Source organism: Mya arenaria, chromosome 6 (assembly GCF_026914265.1).
Source record: "Mya arenaria isolate MELC-2E11 chromosome 6, ASM2691426v1".
In the NCBI taxonomy this organism is placed as follows: domain Eukaryota; kingdom Metazoa; phylum Mollusca; class Bivalvia; order Myida; family Myidae; genus Mya; species Mya arenaria.
This window is the reverse complement of record NC_069127.1, coordinates 67,580,610-67,601,988: the sequence shown is the minus strand read 5'-3', so window position 1 is coordinate 67,601,988 and position 21,379 is coordinate 67,580,610. Positions and strand designations below refer to the sequence as shown.

The 21,379-nt window shown below is 34.2% G+C and overlaps 1 protein-coding gene across 1 annotated transcript in view; it reads right to left on the bottom strand.

Annotated features, from left to right (window-relative positions):
- LOC128237982 (receptor-type tyrosine-protein phosphatase eta-like) overlaps positions 1-18,923 on the bottom strand; it is a 49,850-nt gene extending 30,927 nt beyond the window's left edge. The window contains exons 1-4 of the mRNA XM_052953558.1: positions 18,822-18,923; positions 17,372-17,477; positions 16,550-16,696; positions 6,960-7,244 (exon numbers count right to left, since the gene is read on the bottom strand). Coding sequence (XP_052809518.1) covers positions 6,960-7,244; positions 16,550-16,696; positions 17,372-17,477; positions 18,822-18,899 — 616 coding nt within the window. The 5' untranslated portion in view covers positions 18,900-18,923. The remainder of the gene's footprint in view (positions 1-6,959; positions 7,245-16,549; positions 16,697-17,371; positions 17,478-18,821) is intronic.
- Between the last annotated feature and the right edge of the window lie 2,456 nt (positions 18,924-21,379).

Below are 21,379 nucleotides of genomic sequence, written 5' to 3'. Positions count from 1 at the left end.
AATATCTGAAAATGCCTTTATTTACTACAAAAAATCAATATCAATATTATATATACATCTTTTTCAATTGATTTGTATGTATTCAGCAACATTTCTCTGTCTATATTCCCTTGTTTGAAATACAGGCATATTTAAATTAGAACCCTTGGTTCACATTTACAAACACCTACACTGTGTCTTAAATAGCTTGTGTCCTTGTTTGAAATTCATATTTGAAGCATTTGCCTTGATTTAAATGTATATAGATGAATGTATATTTTATTTTCATTTCATTGTTTAAAAAATATCATGTATTGTATGGGTAATCATTATCCTCAAGGCACATATACATACTGTACATGCCAATGTGCCATATTTATATCTCCCTGTAAGAAATATATCCTGTTTGACTAAATACCCTTGCTTCAGATATATATATGTGTGTGTATACGTATATGTATATATATCTTGACTAATATATTTCCTTGTCTTAGAAACTGTAAACCATGAATCATATGTTCCCATGATCTACATATAAATACATGTACCATCTTGTCTTATCTATATTTCATTGACTAAGACAGACCATGCATAATCAGTACTCTTATTTTACACACAAATACTCCTATTTTCTTTAATTTACCCAAACATGTAAATTTTGCCTTACTTATATTTCCATCAACTTGTCAGAAATGTACCAAATTTACATGTAGACATACATGTAAACCCTATTTTATCTACAGTGCATTGCCTAAGATAAATACAATTCATAAATAGTGTCCTTGAAAAACAATTTCACTCACATATAAATACATGTCATTGTATTATCTTGTTTTATCTATATATTATATATATTTATCCCCTAGTCTGTAATATAAGTACACAATAGGTAGATTAAAGAACAGCTTGTTTCCCATATACATGTTGTATTCACATTTTCTTGTTTGTAATATTTAGCTCAGTATAAAAGGCTTGTTTCACATATACTGTATATGTTTAAAGCAAGATCCTATATCATCTATTTAATACACATATTATCTTGTTTAATCCAAAGTTCTTTGCTTGTAATTTAGGTGCATCTTACTTGAATCAGTATAGCCCAATTAATATTTATGTTAGATTCACATTTCCTTGTTTGCAATACATATTCATATTTTTTGAAACAGTGTAGGCTTGTCTCACATATGTATACATGTCTATAGCAAGATCATATTGTAGCTGACCTCTTAGAGGCATGTGCCTACATTTCCCTCTAATCTCTGAAATTTGCCTAACTTAAGATAAAACAGTCGTTTTAGAAATTCTTCTTACTGTTCATAATGAATCTTGGACACTTGTTGTTGTTTTATATTAATTAAATTCACAACAATTTAATGAGTAATACTTCAATTATAGCATTATAAAGATTGAATCCTACTGGTTACATTTGATTCTTGTGATACCTTGATTGTGATATATATTGGCTAGTATCTATTTTTCACATAGATGTATACAGTATACCACGGTATCTATCTAAATAATACTAAGTTAAATGTTTAACATGTATGATATGTCTGTACCTAAATTTTTACTTCAAACATGTACCATCTGTACCTGTAGCTAGCCTTGTCGGTTTTCTCAGATCAGAGTATATTAGTAATGTGACAATATTTCTTATTTTTTATTTTTTTTATTCTTTACTGTTAAGTATTAAATTCATCGCTAGTTTGTGTCTGTGATATTGTCTCCAAAGTATCAAAATCAGAATTACATTTACAAAAGTTTCTCTATCACCTATGACTATTATTGCTTGTTCTTTTGAAATTAGTTTGCACATATATATTTTCATATACTACTGTATAGGCAATACAATAAAGTTACATTAAATGAACATGTAGCATATGATAAAGTAATGTCATGAGTAGTTTTTGTTACCTCTTATGGCATAAAATACCATATTTCTGCACTTGACGCAATTATTTATTTTATTGTCTCAAAATGGAACTGTGGGCTTTTATCTTTTATAGACAATGTTATGTTCCTCACACTTTTAATGGACTTCAAAACTCAACACTTCATTTTCTTTTAAGCTGTTAAATGAGAAATACTGCACTCTTTCAAAAATGATGTTTTACCACATTGAAAGTAAAAACACCTCAAATTAAAGAGCATGTCTATGTAAAGTATCGGATACATAATTAATTCAAATTAATAATTCAAATATTAAATAACATATTATAATCATTCAAAAAACAAATTCACTTACCTTCTTTTTAGGAAATATTCCATTCATTTAAGTGATAACTATTAAATATCCCATGCTCTACTTCTTAACCGTGACCTCTGTCTGCTCGCTGTCTGCACTCCCTGACCAAAAACTCATGACACCTGTCAATCATCGGCGCGTGCGACCGAATTAGCTGAGATTGCAACCATCAATAGTTTTTGTGATATTAGGATGTACTTATATCCCCTTGAGATTAAATGTTTACATTTAAAAGTTGTAAATTGTTTATTAAATTATCCCCAATTATATTTTTGATTACTCCTTAGATTTTAAGCCAACTCGTTTATTTTTCTCCACCGAGCAACCTTTTATCCCCTTATTATAACACATCTTAATGTGCACTACTCTTTCCCCTTCCTCGCATTCTTCCTCCGACCTCCACTACCCCCTCTTTTTTCTTCTCCGAACCCTCCTTTGTCACTCAGTACTCAGGGATACCACTCTATATATTCTTTTTCACACGGCAATAACATGAACGTCGATATTTGCACATATAGGCTACGAGTGGGATTGTTCGGATACTATCAAGCACGAACTAAAGGTCTAAAATTCCTAAACTCTTTCGAACTGTTGACATGGTTAAGTATGTTATTAATCCTGTCTGGCGACATTCACGAAAATCCGGGTCCCTCATTCTCTTCCTCGAAATGCTCGTCGAACTACCAGTTATCAGACTCGAATCTTTCCATGGTTCACTACAATGTTCAAAGTTTTATAAACAAAAAAGATATTCTCTTTGCTGAGCTAAATCATTTTGATGTACTGGCATTTACTGAAACATGGTTGAACGACAGCGTTGCATCTCACGATATACTTTTTCCTAACTACAGTATTCCACTTAGGCGAGATCGTCCTTCTGACAGCCATGGTAGGGTCTTAGTTTATGTCAAGGACAGCATAACAGCATTTCGCCGAACTGATCTTGAACTAGTTGATACCGAAGTTATTTGGCTCGAAATCATAGTAAGAAAAAACATATACTTCTTGGTTCATTCTATCGTCCACCTAACTCAAACGCAATGGTTTTGGATCTCATCAACCAGTCAATTGGTCTCGCGTTTGATACTGGAATTAAAGATATTCTTGTTACTGGTGATTTTAATCTCGATCAATTTAAGAATCCAACCAAACAGGCGATCAACGACATTTCCTTGAAATATGGTCTTTCTCAAGTTATTCATGAAGCCACTCATTTCACAGAAAATTCCCAATCACTCATAGACCTCATTTTAGTCTCCTCACCTGAGCTTATCCCAATATCTGGGGTTGGTGAACCGTTTTTTGACAAGTCAATACGTTATCACTGTCCAATCTATTTTTGTTTTAAGTACAACAAAGTAGTTAACACCTCGTTTAAGCGAACAATATGGAAATACTCGGATGGAAACTATGAACTACTTCGTAATAAGATTTCCTTATTTGACTGGAATACATGTTTTGATCAGGATATTGATGTCCATGCAACAACTTTCACTAAACAACTCTTGTTCTTCTGTGAATTATGTATCCCAAACAAAACTGTCACTATTCGTACATCACACCCTCCCTGGTTTCACAACGAAATTCGTACATCTATCCGCCGTCGTAAAAGGGCATACAAGCGAGCCAAGAAAACCAAGAACCCGGCACATCTGGCATCCTATAAGCAGTTACGCAACGAAACAAATCATCTAATTCGCTCAGCAAAGCACTCTCATTTCAACAAATTAGCATCTGCATTACGTGAACAACATCATAACACTGATTTTTGGAAACTTATCAAGCAATTTACGCAGCCTACGAGCGCTAAACAAAATATCCCATCCTTGATACACAATAACCAAATATATGAGGACAACTATGACAAACCAAATATCCTGAACAGGTTTTTTCAATCTCAAAGTAACCTCGACAGCTCCACTGCCAACCTTCCTAATATCGATAACAATGACGACACTGCCATATTATCTGATATCGTTATTACTCCACATGAAGTATCTGACGCTCTTCATATTCTTAAGAACGGCAAAGCCTCTGGACCAGATCTTGTAAACGGTACAATTCTTAAAGAAGTTTCCAAAGAGCTCTCAACTCCCTTAGCAGGTCTTTTCAATCACTCGTTGCAGGATAGTAAGGTCCCTCGACGATGGAAACTCGCACATTTTTGTGCAATCTTTAAGAAAAATGACCCCCAGGATGTTGGGAACAACAGACCTATATCTCTTCTAAGTGTCATTAGTAAAGTTCTAGAACGAATTATCCATAAACACGTGTTTAACTTTCTTTGGCAAAACAATGCTATTACGTCATTTCAATCTGGTTTCATCCCAAACGACTCCACTGTCAACCAACTTACATCTGTCTATCATTCATTTTGCCAAGCCCTCGATCAAGGCAAAGAAATAAGAGCCATTTTCTGTGATATTTCGAAAGCCTTTGATAGAGTCTGGCACCAAGGCCTTCTATCTAAACTCCAACAAAATGGTATTTCTGGACGCCTTCTCAATTGGTTTCGCGATTACCTTTCTAATAGAAAACAATGTGTTGTCATTTCCGGTGTTCAATCCGACACTGTTTCAATAACTGCTGGTGTTCCACAAGGATCGATTTTGGGGCCACTCTTATTTCTTGTCTATATTAACGACATTGTCAAATCCACCATTAAGCTTTTTGCAGATGATACTACCCTATATATTGCTGTCTACGATCCTAGAGCAGCTGCTATCACTCTTAATTCCGACCTGCACAAAATAAACGAATGGGCTAAACGTTGGCTTGTCACTTTCAATCCATCAAAAACCGAATCACTTCTCGTCTCACGAAAACAAAACAGGCCATACCACCTACCTCTCTTCATGAACAACGTCCCAATTCAGGAAGTCGAAAATCATAAGCACCTTGGAATCACACTATCATCGAAAGCAAACTCATGAACACATAAACACCATCAAAAAGAAGGCATGGCAACGAACCAATATCATGAGCCAATTCAAGTTTACACTCGATCGAAAATCCTTGGAAATTATGTACAAAACATTCATCAGGCCCATCCTTGAATATGCTGACATTGTGTGGGACATCATAACTCAAACTGAATCTGAAGATCTAGAACGAATCCAAACTGAAGCAGCTAGAATAATATCAGGTGCAACACAGTTGGTGTCGCTAAACAATCTCTACAGGGAAACTGGTCTCGAACCCCTTAAGTATAGACGCGAAAAACACAAACTTTGTCTACTTTTCAAAATGCACCATTCACTTGCACCTTCTTATTTAAACGACATGATGCCATCATTTGTTGGTGATGTAACGACATACAGATTAAGAAACGCCCGCAACATACGCAATATTCAGTGTAACTCTCAACAATTCGCCTCATCCTTTCTTCCTTCAACAATATCGTTATGGAATTCTTTGTCCGATTCAACTAGAGAAACGCAATCGCATTGTTCTTTTAAGCATGCACTTAATAAAAATAACCCGGTCGTTTCAGACCAATTTTATTTTGGAACCAGAGACATATCCATTCAAGACGCATGACTTCGCATGCACTGTAGTTCTTTACATGAACATCTGTTTTCAAAAAATATCATTGACAGTCCTGTATGTGTCTGTGGAGAAATCGAAGATTCATATCACTATTTTCTAACTTGTCCTCTATTTGTCGACCAGAGAATTGCATTGATTACTAGCCTCAGACCTCAGTTTAATGTCACTTTGCAACTTTTGCTATTTGGCGATAAAAATGCCACATCAGATGTTAACAAGACTATTTTTCAACATGTACAGACATACATATCTAGTACAAAACGCTTTAAGCGCTAACACATACCGATTACGAACATTCCCACAATCTCTGAGTACTGTGAGTGACTACCCCCCCCCCCCCTCTTCTCCTTTCTCCTCCACCTCCTTTCCTCTTTTCTATCATTACTATCATCCCCCCTCCCCCGCTACCCTAACCTCCGTGTATTTTGTAAGAAATTATATTTTTATAAATATAGCATCTGACCACCATAACATGTCGTAATACTCATATTGTACCAGGTTTTTTTTTTGATATTTCTATTACTTCGTACCAGCAGTAGTGTATCAAACAATTCCTGAATATTTTTTTTTTAATTATTTGTACTCACCATACCTCTATCAATGAAAACAGAAGAGAGACTTAGTAAAACCAATTATGGTTAACTCTCAATTCTGTAATTTTCTCACTGTTCATGCGTTTCTTTCACTCCATATATTGCATCTATGCAGTTCTGTATTTTCAAATGCTTATTTACTGTGTTCAATATTTTCTGTAATAAATACTGGTTAAACCAATCAATAGGATCGTTTAATTACAAGGAAGTTGTTGTTAAAAGTAAGTTTACTCCTATTGGGAAACTTGGTGGTGAACCTACCGTCGCTTGACCTTCATTCAATAAATACAAAATATTTCTTCTTCTTTTTTTTTTTCGGGGGGGGGGGTTTACTGGAAAGTCGTTATCAAATTGACCGAATTAAAACGCTGCTTCCGCTTTCTGGTTCAATTCGTTTTTTTCAAAAATCATTCGAGGCCGCAGTATTAAGCTGCTTTAAAACCTTAAACGAGCTAGTTTAATAGTGGTTACAAAACATTGGACACACAGAGGAAACATCATCTGACTCCCTACCTTGAAGTTCTCACTGCAGCTCAAACATGCCCCAGTAATAATATAATATGATGTTAGGAATATATATTAAGAAAACTTACTTGTAACTCCTGACAAAGTTTTTCTTTCTATGCTAGGGATGGAGTCTTTTGTTGCAAACATTTCGATGTGGTAAATTTCTCCTGGGTCTAATATATATATAGTGTTTTCCTTTCTGACGAAACTCCATTGTCTTGTACTGTTATATATACGCACGATGTAGCCATCGAATATATCGTTTGGGATCGAAGAAGCAGAACAAACTATCTTTAGTAAGTCAGGAGATGGTCCTTCGTTTGGGTTTTCACTTACATAGCATATTATGTCTGTAACGTTTATATCTAGGCCTGAAATGTAAGTACAAATGTATTCTAAGTATGCTCACAAATTTCAATATCCCCAGTCAACTGACATTGAAACCGCATAAAAAATATATAGCATTAAAGAATGTTTAAAGCTATCAGCAAAAATGTATCATGAGGAGGTCTAAGTGACCTTTTTTTAAACAATTGTATTTAATAGTTTTGTATTTCATAAGCAAATACTAATACTTATTTTAAAATACTTTTGTTCATTTTACTTAGTATGACTTTTTTTAAATCAATCGCATAAATAAACCTCCATTGTATTCGATGTATGTTATAAAACCAGTCTTACTACTAATAAGTGATCAATCTAGTTCTACACAAATATTTCTTATTTGTTTTCTATTTTCATTTCCATTGTAATGACATGTCATACGAGAACAAGACCCCTGATTGCAAATAGATTTTCTCCCACTTCAGATAAGTAGATCCAAAAAATAAACCATGCTAGAATATAAGTATCTTCCATGGCCGAGAGTGTAAGACAGATTCATTCCGACCCGATCGTGGGGTGTTTTGCGGAAACGAGGTTTACTGATACTCGGCCATGAGAGATACTTATAATCTTATATTATTTTATATGCATTGTTGACGTCCACAGGATTCATTTTCATTAAAAAGAGTCACAAATACACACTTTAAAATATCCATCAGTATTTTATTTGCGATATTAAGGCACTTTTTTATGTTCATTTGTAAGAATTCGAATCATTACAAAAAAACTATTGCAAGACTGAATCAGGGCTTGTTTTATAAAACAAATCTAAGTAAAAAATCGTTCCCCCTTTAAACCCATTAATACGTTAAAACTGTCAAAATTGTTTGAATAATCCAAACGACATAATATTTAGAGAAAAAAAATACATTGAATGTATATTCATAATTATTCACACCCATATGAGATGATTCACCTTTTTTGTTTTAGAAAAAAGTATTAAGTACCATTCGCAACATTTTTCACACTGAAGTTGCTCAACTCAACTCAACTCAATATTCTTTTATTATATCACAGTTTACATTTAAGTAAAAGCATGTGAAAACGCAATATATATATGTTAACACAGGTATAAATATGTGGGTTATTGGCGGCTTCACAACAGGTTTAGAGTTTATCATTATACAAAACAAATATAATTAGTAAGTAAGGGGAATGTGGTTAGTTTAAACAAAACAAATTCATTTATTTGAATTATGATACAATACAATCGATATAGTTATGAGATATCAAATGAAAAACTATAAAATACATGATCAGATTCGTTTAAAGTGATTAACTAAGATTTTAACAAAAATTGCTGTTTTCCTTAAGGTATCCAGGTTCTTACAATTTAAAACTTCACTAAAGTGTAAGACATTAGGTCTTGAGTAAAAACGACTACTTATGTATTGTTTTCTGGTAGGGTTAAAAAATGGACATGTAAGTAAATAGTGCAGTTCGTCGCCGATATCGTTTAGATTACAAAACGTACACTTTCTATTGACATGTGGTACAGCATTCTGTCTCCATCTACCGACTTCGATAGGGAATTTAAGATTACTAGTGCGGAAATGCAAGAATGTAAAACGTAGAGATTTGTGTAAAATATTAAGGTACTCTCAAATTTTATATCAGACTTAAACAGAGAATACATTTTACCCTTAGACGTAAGATTAAATTGTTCAAAACAGTTTTGCTGAAATTGGTCTACAAGGTTAGATTTCACAAGTTTACTGATATGTTTAACAGGTACTCTTGTTTGGTTATGCCAAACGTATGAATAACCCGTTGAATCAAGTATTGACTTGATGTAACTGGTCCAGGCTGAATTATTACTATGTAAAATGCCTTTATATATCAAAAAACTTATTTTCGAGTCATGGGATGAAACGAGTTTACTCCAGTAACTAATCATTCTGGTTTTAACTATGGTGTTAAGGGGGTATCTACCCAGTTCCGAGTAGAGCATGTACCGTGGAGTACTTTTTCTAGTATATGTAATCCGTCGCAAAAAATTACAGTGAAGTTGCTCCAACAGATCAAGGTTTTCAAAACCCCAGACTTCACATCCGTACGTTAGAATCGGGACAATAGTAGAATCAAAAAGCTTCAGTTGTATGTCCAAAGGCAAGTCTAGGTTATTAATTCTAAGAAATAGAGCATACATTGCTTTGTTAGCCTGGCTTATTAAATATTTACGGCAGTATAAAAAGCTACCGGTGGACGAGAAATATACACCTAGGTATTTGTATTCCTTGACTATCTCTAGCGCTTGGTTAGCAATGCTAAAGTTAAATTTCTTCAGATTTCTGGCACCAAAGATAATTATTTTAGTCTTTGAGAGATTAATATTTAGTTTCCATTGCAAACAGTAATTTTGGAAACAGTTAAGACTTTTTTGAAAATCACGTTCATTGTCTGCAAAAAGTACAGTGTCATCAGCATACAAGAGAATAAGTAACTGAAGGTACATAATTGTCTCATTAGCATCTACTTCTATAGAACATGTTCTTTTAAGGAATTCTTCTAAATCGTTTAGGTAAATAGCAAATAAAATCGGAGAAAGATTTTCTCCCTGACGAACTCCACAAAAGCTTGGGAACATAGGAAACAGATGCCCATTGATGGAAACGCATGATTTTATATCATTATACATATTTTTTATGACTGTGAGAATTTTACCTTGTAAGCCAGTTTGCATTAGCTTATGCCACAAGCCAGCTCGCCAGACAGAGTCAAATGCGGCAGAAAAATCAATGAATGAGCAAAACAGTTTCTTTTTCTGGGCCCTTAGTTTACTTATAAGGAAATGCAATGTAAGAATATGATCGCAGGTTGAATAATTTGCGCGAAATCCGTCTTGGTTCTCGTTTATTAAGTTATTATTATAGAGGAATGTGTTGATGCGTTCATTAAGGATAGACGTGAATAATTTGCCTAAACAACTAAGAATGGTAATCGGCCTATAATTTTGGGGGGGTCGGTAGGAGAACCCTTGTTTTTAAAAATTGGCTTTATTGTCCCGATTAGCCATACATCCGGGAGAATACCAGTGTCAAGAATTATATTGGAAAGTGTACAAAAGGTTGGGACCATATTGGCGCGCGAGGCTTTAAAGTATTCATTGATGATTTTATCAAACTGCGACGATGTTTTACCATTCTTACTTTTCAGTATCATTTTGTTAATTTCGTCATGTTTAACAGATCGGTTTCGGCGCTAGAGAAGCTCGGGTGGTTATTATCCGATGTATGATCATTCGCGTCAACGACGTCATTGATTTTTTTTGAAATAATGATATAAATCGTCTATATGGGGTGACTCATGTTTAGATACGTTGGTAACCTTGTTCAAGTGGTTCCAGTAATCTTTAGGATGTTTTGAATGGAGTTCTCGAAGTTAGTATTCTGCTGTATGCTTGTGTTTTGCGACATACGTATTCATTGTAACTTTATAATGCTTACTCGCAATATGTAATTTTTCTTTGTTCGAAGTCAATTTATTCATATTATAAGCTTTCCGTGCTTTATTGTATAGCGACCGCGCCTTCTTGCACTGTAGGCCGAACCACGGCCTTTTCGTGCTATATGTATATTTTATTGGATAGGTGTTATTACTTATTTTTTGAGAGAATGTTTTAAAAGCCGATTATTTGAACAGATTAGCAATATCTTCAGTAATTGTATTGAGGAATAATCGCGTATTTGACCGTGGGGGATTACGCTACCGGTTATCAATAGATTCTTTGTCGGTACTGTTCAGGTTGAACACGAATTCCTCGTGTTTTTCCTGCTGCCATTTAGGATGACGGGTTGGATTTCGCGAGCTAGAGGAAATGTTTACATTTGTTTGTGTATTAGAAATATCGATAGTGACAATTGTTGACAGTAAGCTATGACCATCCGAAAAAAGTGGATCGACTTCAATTTATTTTTGTTTATATAAGTATTGATCCAACGATATACTGTTATTTTCTTGTCATACTATAAAAGAGCTTTTTTTATTGGTATGAATTTCTTATGGAATGAAAAAAAAAAAAATGAATATATGAACTCAATGTTTGTTCGATGAGTAGGTAATTACCACACGTTTCAATGTCGTGTTTACAATAAAAGATATCTGAATATATAACCGCAATGATTTATTGTACCGAAAAGCGAATATCTGAATTTCCCAATTCTGCTGAAATGTAATGAAGTACTTGTCACTTTTACGAACATTAAATGCATTGAATGTATTATTTGTTTTCGTTTTATAAAGGCAATTCTTAACCGTAGTACAAACAGGCGCAACAAATGGACAAATATATGTTGCCAAAAAAGAAAATCCCTAAATATTAATGTAATACATTAAATGTTATTAATACAGAGACGTCATGTGATTACACGTCATCATGCCTCAGAACATAAAAGGTGCGTGAGTCGAGGCCAACTGTGAATAAGTATTTTGTTCATCTTCACCGAAGGAACAAGTAGCTGTATCTATGGTTGCGTCATTAACTCATTAAAAATATTGGTATTTGGATGGATTAAAAGAAGCAGGATTTCCCTTTCAAACAAAAGCGGTTCATATCACCTTGGAAAATGAGTGGTTTTGCAGACCTCTGTATATCCACAATACAACATTATTTTTAAGAAGGGATTTTGAGATTAGTTTGTAACAATCAAATATAAATGGAACCAACAAGACGAAACGATATTGTTATTTTTTTCTTGAATGTTCAACGTTTCATGATTTTTTTTGTAACCATGTCAGTTTTTTGCTAAATGTCTTCGATTAAGCGAGGTAACTTCCTTTTGGTGTTTTGATATAATGTTACAATGAAATGAAAAAAACATGAGTTGTTAAGATAATCAAAAATCGATCAATATAAAAACCAAGATGGTGCTGTGATTGTAAAAAAAATATATATTTTAGAAATGAATTATTCCAAGACATATGATATAAAGAATAAAAAAGGGAAGCACATGTCGCAAATCAAGAACAAAGTATATTTGTTGTGGAATAAACTCAAAAGTTAAGCTTTAGTTTTGAATATGGCTTACAATTATTCAAGTAGGGTGGTGCGACCACAGCATCAGAATCGGTGTACCAGATTAATGAAATTTATGTGATCGGTAAAGATCTGATGTTTCAAAAGACATTTATATCTGTACAGTACTTTCACGATATAGACCACTTTTATACAGTAATTGTGTTATATTTTATACGGTTTTTAAATCAATATTATTGTTTCGCTGAAGATAATGAAAGAAAATGTAGAAAATATTTATTTGGGTTCAGAACGTTTTTACGATTATTTACGTATACGGAGGGTTGGTCAAGGCCGTTCAAATAAATACCATAGTATGTATATATAGTGTATCATTGCGCCAGGTGTAGGCTGCATTATTTTGTGCTCTGGGTTGTTGGACTATAGTGTTATGAATATATATTGAATATGCTGGTGAAATTATTCTTAGGAATTTTAATTGTATTACATAAAAATCTGCATCTGAAACAAAGACAATGTAACAAAGAAGGGTGTTCAACCCCATTGATCTCAACTTACATGGTGGACAGATTATCAGCTCTCACAATGGATAAGCCGTGTACTGTTATACACTACAGTACTTAGCAATTACTGACCTTTCGCTCACCACCGAGAAAGTTAATTAGATTAGACAAAGAGGTGTTAACAAGACTGAAATAATTTTGTATACTTGTATACATAGGTAAAAGGGCTGGTCGCCTCATGACGAGGATCAAGGATTATAATGATATTGTTCACTTGAAGAACACAGATTAAGCTAGACAGAACAATTTATTTAAATAAAACAAGAAAAAGCAAGCTTAAATGTTCAACTGTCAATACAAGATCTATTCGAGGAAAATCGTCTGAACTACTAAAGCACATTTTTGAGCAGAACATTGATCTTTGTGTGATTACTGAAACTTCAGACTGATGGTGATGATGTTATACGGGGAGAACTGTCACAGGATGGTTATCGTTTTGATGATGTCCCTAGACCTGAGCCAAAAGGAGGCGGAATAGACCTGTTATATAGAGACGACTTAAAAGTGTCACGCAATTCTATCAAAACTTTTGAGTCCTTTGAGTATGTTGAGTGGAAGATAAATAGTAACAACTTTGTTTCCCTGATAATTGGTATCTATCGACCGCTATACTCTGAGAAACACCCAGTTACACAAGCAATGATTATAAATGAATTTTCAGACTTGTTGGAGCAACTTTCAGTGATATCTGAACCTTTGGTGTTATTCGGTGACTTTAACCTCCACTTAGACAATAAATCAGATTGTTATACCAAACAGTTCATGAAGTGTCTTCACACATTTGGATTTGTGCCGAGAGTTAAGAGACCTACACACATCAAAAGGCATATTTTGGACTTGATCATTACAAGAAAAAGAGATAAATTTTCAGATGTAACTGAACCTCTGACTGACTACTTTATTTCTGATCACTGCTTCGTGAAAAACCAGTGTCAAAAGAAGCTTTTCAGAAAACCGTTTTACCGTTTAAAAGGTCAATAGAAAGTATTTACCAGTCTGACAAATCAAATTTGATGGACAATATTTACAAAAAGGTTAGAAACAGCTACACTACTGCAGTGACAACATCAAAAAATAGATATTATCAGTCTAAAATCAGTGGGGCAGAGGACGATGTGAAAAAGTTATATGGTGTGACTGCCTGTCTGCTCTGTCGTACGAAGGACAATCCACTTCCACCCACCGCATACTGGTGATGTATCTCTTGCCAACGAATTTTTGCAATTCTTTGTTGACAAAATTGCCAGGTTGAGAAAAGACATAGATAATATAACCATTGAATCGACACAAATCGGGTCTGTATCATTAAACGAGCCTCTATGTGGTACAATTTTGACTGAGTTTACACCACTCTCAGAAAATGATGTGATGAAACTTATCCAAGCTTCAAAATCAACATCTTGTGAGCTAGATGTTACTCCAACACCAAAGTTGAAAGACAACCTTCATATTTTTGTACCAGGTGTGACAGAAATTGTAAATAGATCATTAATCATCTGGAATGTTTCCAACAGAGTGGAAACGTGCTGTGATAAAGCCTCTACTGAAGAAAAACGGCCTCCCTCTAGAACTTAAAAATTATCGGCCTGTGTCAAACTTGTCGTTTTTATCAAAGATCCTTGAGAAATCTGCCTTACAACAAATTACCCATCACATCGAAGTAAACAGACTTCTTCCGTCATATCAAAGCGCTTACAGAAAGAGTCATGGTGTCGAATCTGCAATGATGAAAATGTATTGTGATTTATTGGATGAAGTTACTATCGTTGTCATGATTGACCTCAGTGCAGATTTTGGTACAGTGGATATTCCAATTGTACTTCGAATTCTTCAGGAATACTTTGGTATTAAAGGTATTCCTTTGAACTGGATAAATTCCTATTTAACTAAGGACAATAAAAGTTATTGTTGAGAACGCATCTTCCAACACAGAACAGCTGCAGTTCGGTGTACCACAGGGGTCCTGTGCAGGCCCGGTTATTTTTTACCATGTATGTTGTTGCTCTGAACAAAGTTGTACAAAAATACCAAGCTGGACTTTTTAGGTATGCTGATGATCATAAAATTGCTTTCAGAATTCAAACTGGAAATGCACAAATTGGGGCAAATGTGCTTGAACACCTAAATGATTGTCTCAAAGATATAATTGTGTGGATGACAAATTTTAAGTTGAAAATAATTAACTCAAAAACAGAAATTATCATGTATGGCACTAAACATCAGCTAGCATGTAAAATGTGTTAATAATGTCAGAGATTCGGGTGTACATATGGAAAGTACTCTTTATTTTGACATGCATATCATAAAGAAATGTCAGATTGCGCATGCTCAGCTTAGAAATCTGAAATAAATTCGTAAACACCTTTCACAAAAATCAACAGAGATAATGGTGAACGGGCTTATTCATTCTCATATTGATTTTTGCAATGGATTATTCACGGAAATCCCTGTCTATCAGATTAACAGACTTCAGAAAGTTCAGAACCAAGCAGCAAGAGTTGTGACCAACACACCATATGGTCATCCAACTACCGAAGTCCTCAAATCCCCTCACTGGCTACCTGTGAGGGCAAGAATTATGTTTAAAATGCTTGTCATTGTGTTCCTTATTGTGCAGGGAACAGCTCCATCTTATTTGAGTTCTTTGTTAAACCGTGTTCAGGGAGAAAACAAACTAAGATCTTCTGATGACAATCAATTTATTGTTCCAAGAACCAGAACCAGAATTGCTGAGAGATCACTTGCTGTGGTTGGGCCAAAATGGTGGAATGCTCTTCCTAGAGACATAATACACATTAAAAGTGAACCTACTTTTAGAAAGGAACTGAAAACTTATTTGTTTGGACTGTAATACAATTAAAAGTCTACCAGATTTTATGTGTAAATGACAGTATATAGCCTTGTGTAAAATAGCGCACGAACTGTGTGAAGCGCAATCGAATATTGAACATTACGTTTTGCGCTATACAAATGTATTTGTTTTTGTATAGAGGTTAATGGTTAGTGAGCGGCTTGATAAAACAAAGCGAAAATATACACGTGCATTCTTCATCCGAGGTTATACCGGGCAGTACACTAGAGAAAGTTCTGAAAGTTTGGGAGAATGACCATGTTGTACAGTGCAAATGAGGTGGTTTTTACACATTTACAACACTTGCTGGTGCAATGTGCAATTTTGTTTACATGATATAAAGTCCTTAACCATGTATTTTCCAACATTAAGTGGTCAATTGTACGTTAACAATCATACAACCATTGAGAGAGTGATTTTACTTGTAATATGCGTGAACAATCATGTGTATACCACACGTAAACAGGCGTTGCTTTATATTGTATATGCTAAATATTTAAATAAGTTCTGTTTGACGAAATATATTAAAATAAAACATAACAAAACGATATGTTGCTATATAGTTTTGAGTACACTACCTCTACATGCTTTTGTTGCAAATCTATGTTTTGATTGCGCGGGTTCCACTAAGTATTTAGACTTATTTATGGGTGTATTAAATTAATTTTTAACTAGATTTCAGAAGAACTAAAGGTTGTTTATAGGCATAATCTATGGTTTTATTTCGTTTTGGAGTCTATAGATATTAACATAGAGCTGATAGAAGATCGAAGGCTTGATAAACAAATTAGTCGATATTTTCCCAGTATAATCGACAATACATTCAAGCAGTTATCTTAAAAAATATACATTCAGATTTAATAATATAAACTATGACACATTTTAAACTGAATCAAGACTTACCTACGATACAAGCGTCGTTGTAGAAATAAGGAGCAGTCTCTATACATAGGCATTTGTAACCGCTGTCCTCTTCCCTGCACGTTGCATTGACAGTGATGCAAGGATTGATTCCAACAATTGTTGTGCATGATTCATTAAACTGTAGTTCTACAAACAAACGGATAAAACATCATGATCATCACCACCATCACTACCACAACCACCACAATCATCATCATCATCATGATCATCATGAACATCACCACCACAACCACCACCACCACCACCACCACTATTATCATCATCAACTTCATCATCTTCATCATCATCATCATCATCATCATCATCATCATCATCATCATCATCATCATCATCTAAGTCATCATCATCTAAGTCATCATCATCTAAGTCATCATCATCATTGTCCATTGCAGTTACTTTAAACTGCCGGGACAATAACACAATGACAAGGGACATGCCAAGTAGTGAAAAATTAAAAAATAAATCTTGTTTAGAGCACAAGACAGGGACCCAAATGACAATTAACTAGGGACATAAACTTTTGAAGACAACATACACAAATACAAACACCACAAGCATACCACATGCGCATCAAAATAAATTTTATAAGCAAAAATACAAATCCAAATCGTAACATTAACGATCTTACTCAATGGCAAAGTCTGCAATAAAGTATTTATGCATTTTTCTCTATTCTTTCTAGAATAAATAAGATAACGCCGTTAATACAAGAAATGAATAAGTCCTCATTATCAGCTTGAAAATGGAAAGAATGTTCAACTAAATTTCAGTGAATCGTGAAACAAACAAAACTACCATTACCCTGTTTTAAAGTAGTGGTCGATAGCACTGTTAATGCTGTTGTTGTGCTTGCTTTCGCACCAAACACCAATATCAATATACACAAACTCACAACCGTCAATGAAGTCTGTAAAAACGAAATAAAAACGATGATTAATTGAAACGTTTCATATTTCTCAATAAATACTTGTTTAAAAAAAAATCAAATCATTTGAAACATGACACAGTACACTGTCGACGATGCCGGTATAGCATTAAAACATGCTCTTTATCAGAGGTTCGATCGTGATAAGTCTAACGCATCTGTAGTACGAATAGCATCATCACTCTGGTGAACGAGAATGCATTAAAATGATCCTGGTCATAATTATTAAAGGTTGCATTATTATGAGTGACCAGACGAGAGAAAAAGGAGAGTGTGACGTTACTCTCATCCGAGAGAACGAAAATGAAAACACACTGGTTGTTATTCCGTGCAACCGTAGCAACGGATACTCGTTTTCTTGCATACCGGACGTGTATTTCCGGTCATGTGACCGGTGCTGGAAAACTCGTCTTACACCCCCCATGTAAGATGAGTCACGCGCTACAACGCGCCAATTCTTATTTCTTTTATTATATGGTTTATGAAAAGTATATTATGCAATTTCAATAAAGCGCAATCAAAATTATAAGTATACAATACTTTTAATTAAAATTGAAAATAAATAATCGTAAAAGCGCGATTTTTAAAGGAACTATTTGACGGCGATAGTGATTTAAAATTACTGCGCTTATGACGTCAGTACACAACGTCGCATGCGCTTTTTGGTGAAATGTACAAAAGTGCGTTTTCTATGTCAACTTTTCCACAAATTCATAATTTTAGGTATGCAAGAAAAAATATCAATCATGTTTTTCCGGTCCGGATCGAAAAATCCGACCCTCGGGTAGGCTGCGTGACCGGTAACGCGACAAGCCTCGTTACCAGCTTACGCGCGTGCCCTCGGGTTGGATTTTTCTATCCGTACCGGAAACACATGATAGATACTTATAGTCCATGAAACGGATAATCGTTGCCCATGTTGGTTACAAAAATCGCCTTTGTGACTGGAGCCATTCTGGTATATAAGGAAATATCGACAACAAGCAACTACCACAGTGAAATGTTCAGGAAGAATTTTACTAAGTGGGAAGAAGAGGAGCTGATGCCCAATTTAGACTAGGCGTCTGTCATCGTCATGTATAATGCTCAATACCATTCCATGAGAATAGGAATGTGCCTAACATCATGTTCGAAGACAGCAGATATTCAGGTTCAAAGTTATGCTCAAATCCGGTTTTCAAACTTTGTGAAGAGAGTAAAAGCTAATTAAGAATACATTTCTATTAAAACCAAAAATTATGTGGTTAATGTTTGAAAATGGTTTAAAGAAGCTCATTGAATCAAAATAATCTAATCAATTAATTAAACAAATTTTAGTATACTTACAAAGCCCATGTTAGCTGAATTTGTAAGAAAATCTCTCACGGAAGCAAAAGGCAGAAATTTATACATTTCGCGTTTCATTCATTTCAATCATGAGATAATCCTTTCGATTTCATATCGTTTTATAAACTGTGAAATAGGTGTCTCCGTCTCTTTATTTAACACAGTTTAAAGCAAGTGTTCGACTTTTTCCATTCCTATAAACACAATATTACTGACAACGGCGAATCAAACTATTTAAACTGATAAATAGGTGACATTGCATATCAACCAATATCAGATGATATTTACAGCTTTCGCAAGGAGGAAGATCACTAGTTCATTCAGAAAATAAAATTGACACACATACTTTAAAGTGACAGTAGTAATATAATAGCAACGAGGAAGCTACTTAAAACGAAGAGCAGCATCTTTAAGCGAAGTGGTGCTCGACAAAAGTTAGATTTCTTGTTCATAAAAGGTCCATCATTTAAGGCTTGAACGCGGACTTATTTAAATTACCATATAAACTACAACAACAACTACTACTTCCACCACCACTACCACTACCACAACCACAACAACAACAACAACAACAACAACAACTACTACTACAACTACTACTACTACTACTACTACCACTACCACTACCACTACCACTACTACTACTACTACTACTACAACTACTACTACTACTACTACTACTACTACTACTACTACTACTACAACTACTACTACTACTACTACTACTACTACTACTACTACTACTACTACTACTACTACTACTACTACCACAACTACTTCTACTACCACAACTTATTCTACTACTACTACTACTACTACTACTACTACTACTACTACTACTACTACTACTACTACTACTACTACTACTACTACTACTACTACTACTACTACTACTAATACTACTACTAATACAACAACAACTACTACTACTACTACTACTTCTTAACCTAGTGCCACTGTTGCTGCTGGTAATATTAATGCAAGTGGTAGTATGCCGATATGATGGAAACAAAACTATTTTTCATTTGTTTTAACTTCCTTTCGATTTGAACAAACAAAAACAAAAACATTTTTGCGTCCTTTAATGTTATCTGAAAGTGCCACGAGCATTTGAATAGCCAATGTCGACCTGAAGGATTTTGATATACTGATAACGGCATTTTAAACTTCCTGATAGATAAGTTTGATTTCATTCATGTATATATAAAGAGATAAAATTTAAAGTGACACTCTTATTCAAAATCAGTACATGCACATGTATAACAAAAATATTTAACCTTTAACTACTTACTAAATCATTAATAAGAACCATTGTTTTCGACATTTATTCATCCCTTTTGGTATATTAAAACATATGTATTAATTGTGGTAAATCTTCTTTGGGAGTAAGAGTATTTCTTTAAGCCATCTTGTATCTGTCAAGAGCATAACCTATACACGATAGAGGCATAAGGACCATTTAGCGAATATTCCTGGGCTCTTTAAAAGAAATTTTCTGGCTACTAACCAGGTAAAATCGACAGCAGTTTCCATTAAAATCAATAAGTAAGTATTACTATTCGATATATGTATGTTTAAACGATTGTCAGTACAGCATAAATCCATTGATACTCATTCCTGCTCTTAGTTGACCAATGGCGTCATCAGATATCTACGACAGGTGTTACCACTTGCCCAGTAAAGAAGAATATCCATTAAACTCAACTCAATATTCTTTTATTATATCAACGTTTACATTTAAGTAAAAGCACGCAATATATATATATATATGTTAACACAGGTATAAATATGTGAGTTAATGGCGGCTTCACAACAGGTTTAGAGTTTATCATTATACAAAACAAATATAATTAGTAAGGGGAATGTTGTTAGTTTAAATAGTATTATTTTTTATGACAAAACAAATTAATTTATTTGAATTAGGATACAAAATAATCGATATTGTTATGAGATATCAAATGAAAAAACTATAAAATACATGATCAGATTCGTTTAAAGTGATTAACTAAGATTTTAACAAAAAATGCTGTTTTCCTTAAGGTATCCGGTTTCTTACAATTTAAAACTTCACAAGTGTAAGACATTAGGTCTTGAGTAAAAACGACTACTTATGTATTTGTTTCAGGTAGGATTAAAAAATGGACATGTAAGTTAATAGTGCAGTTCGTCACCGATATCGTTTAGATTACAAAACGTATACTTTCTATTGACTTTCTCATATATTGACATTCTGTCTCCATCTACCGACTTCGATAGGGAATTTATGATTACTAGTGCGGAAATGCAAGAATGTAAAACGTAGAGATTTGGGTAAAATATTAAGGTACTCCTCAAATTTAATATCAGACTTTAACAGAGAATACATTTTACCCTTAGACGAAAGATTAAATTGTTCAAAACAGGTTTGCTGAAATTGGTCTACAAGGTTAGATTTCACAGGTTTACTGACACGTTTTACAGGTACTCTTGCTTGATTATGCCAAACGTATGAATAAACCGTTGAATCAAGTATTGACTTGATGTAACTGGCCCAGACGGAATTATTACTACATGTATGT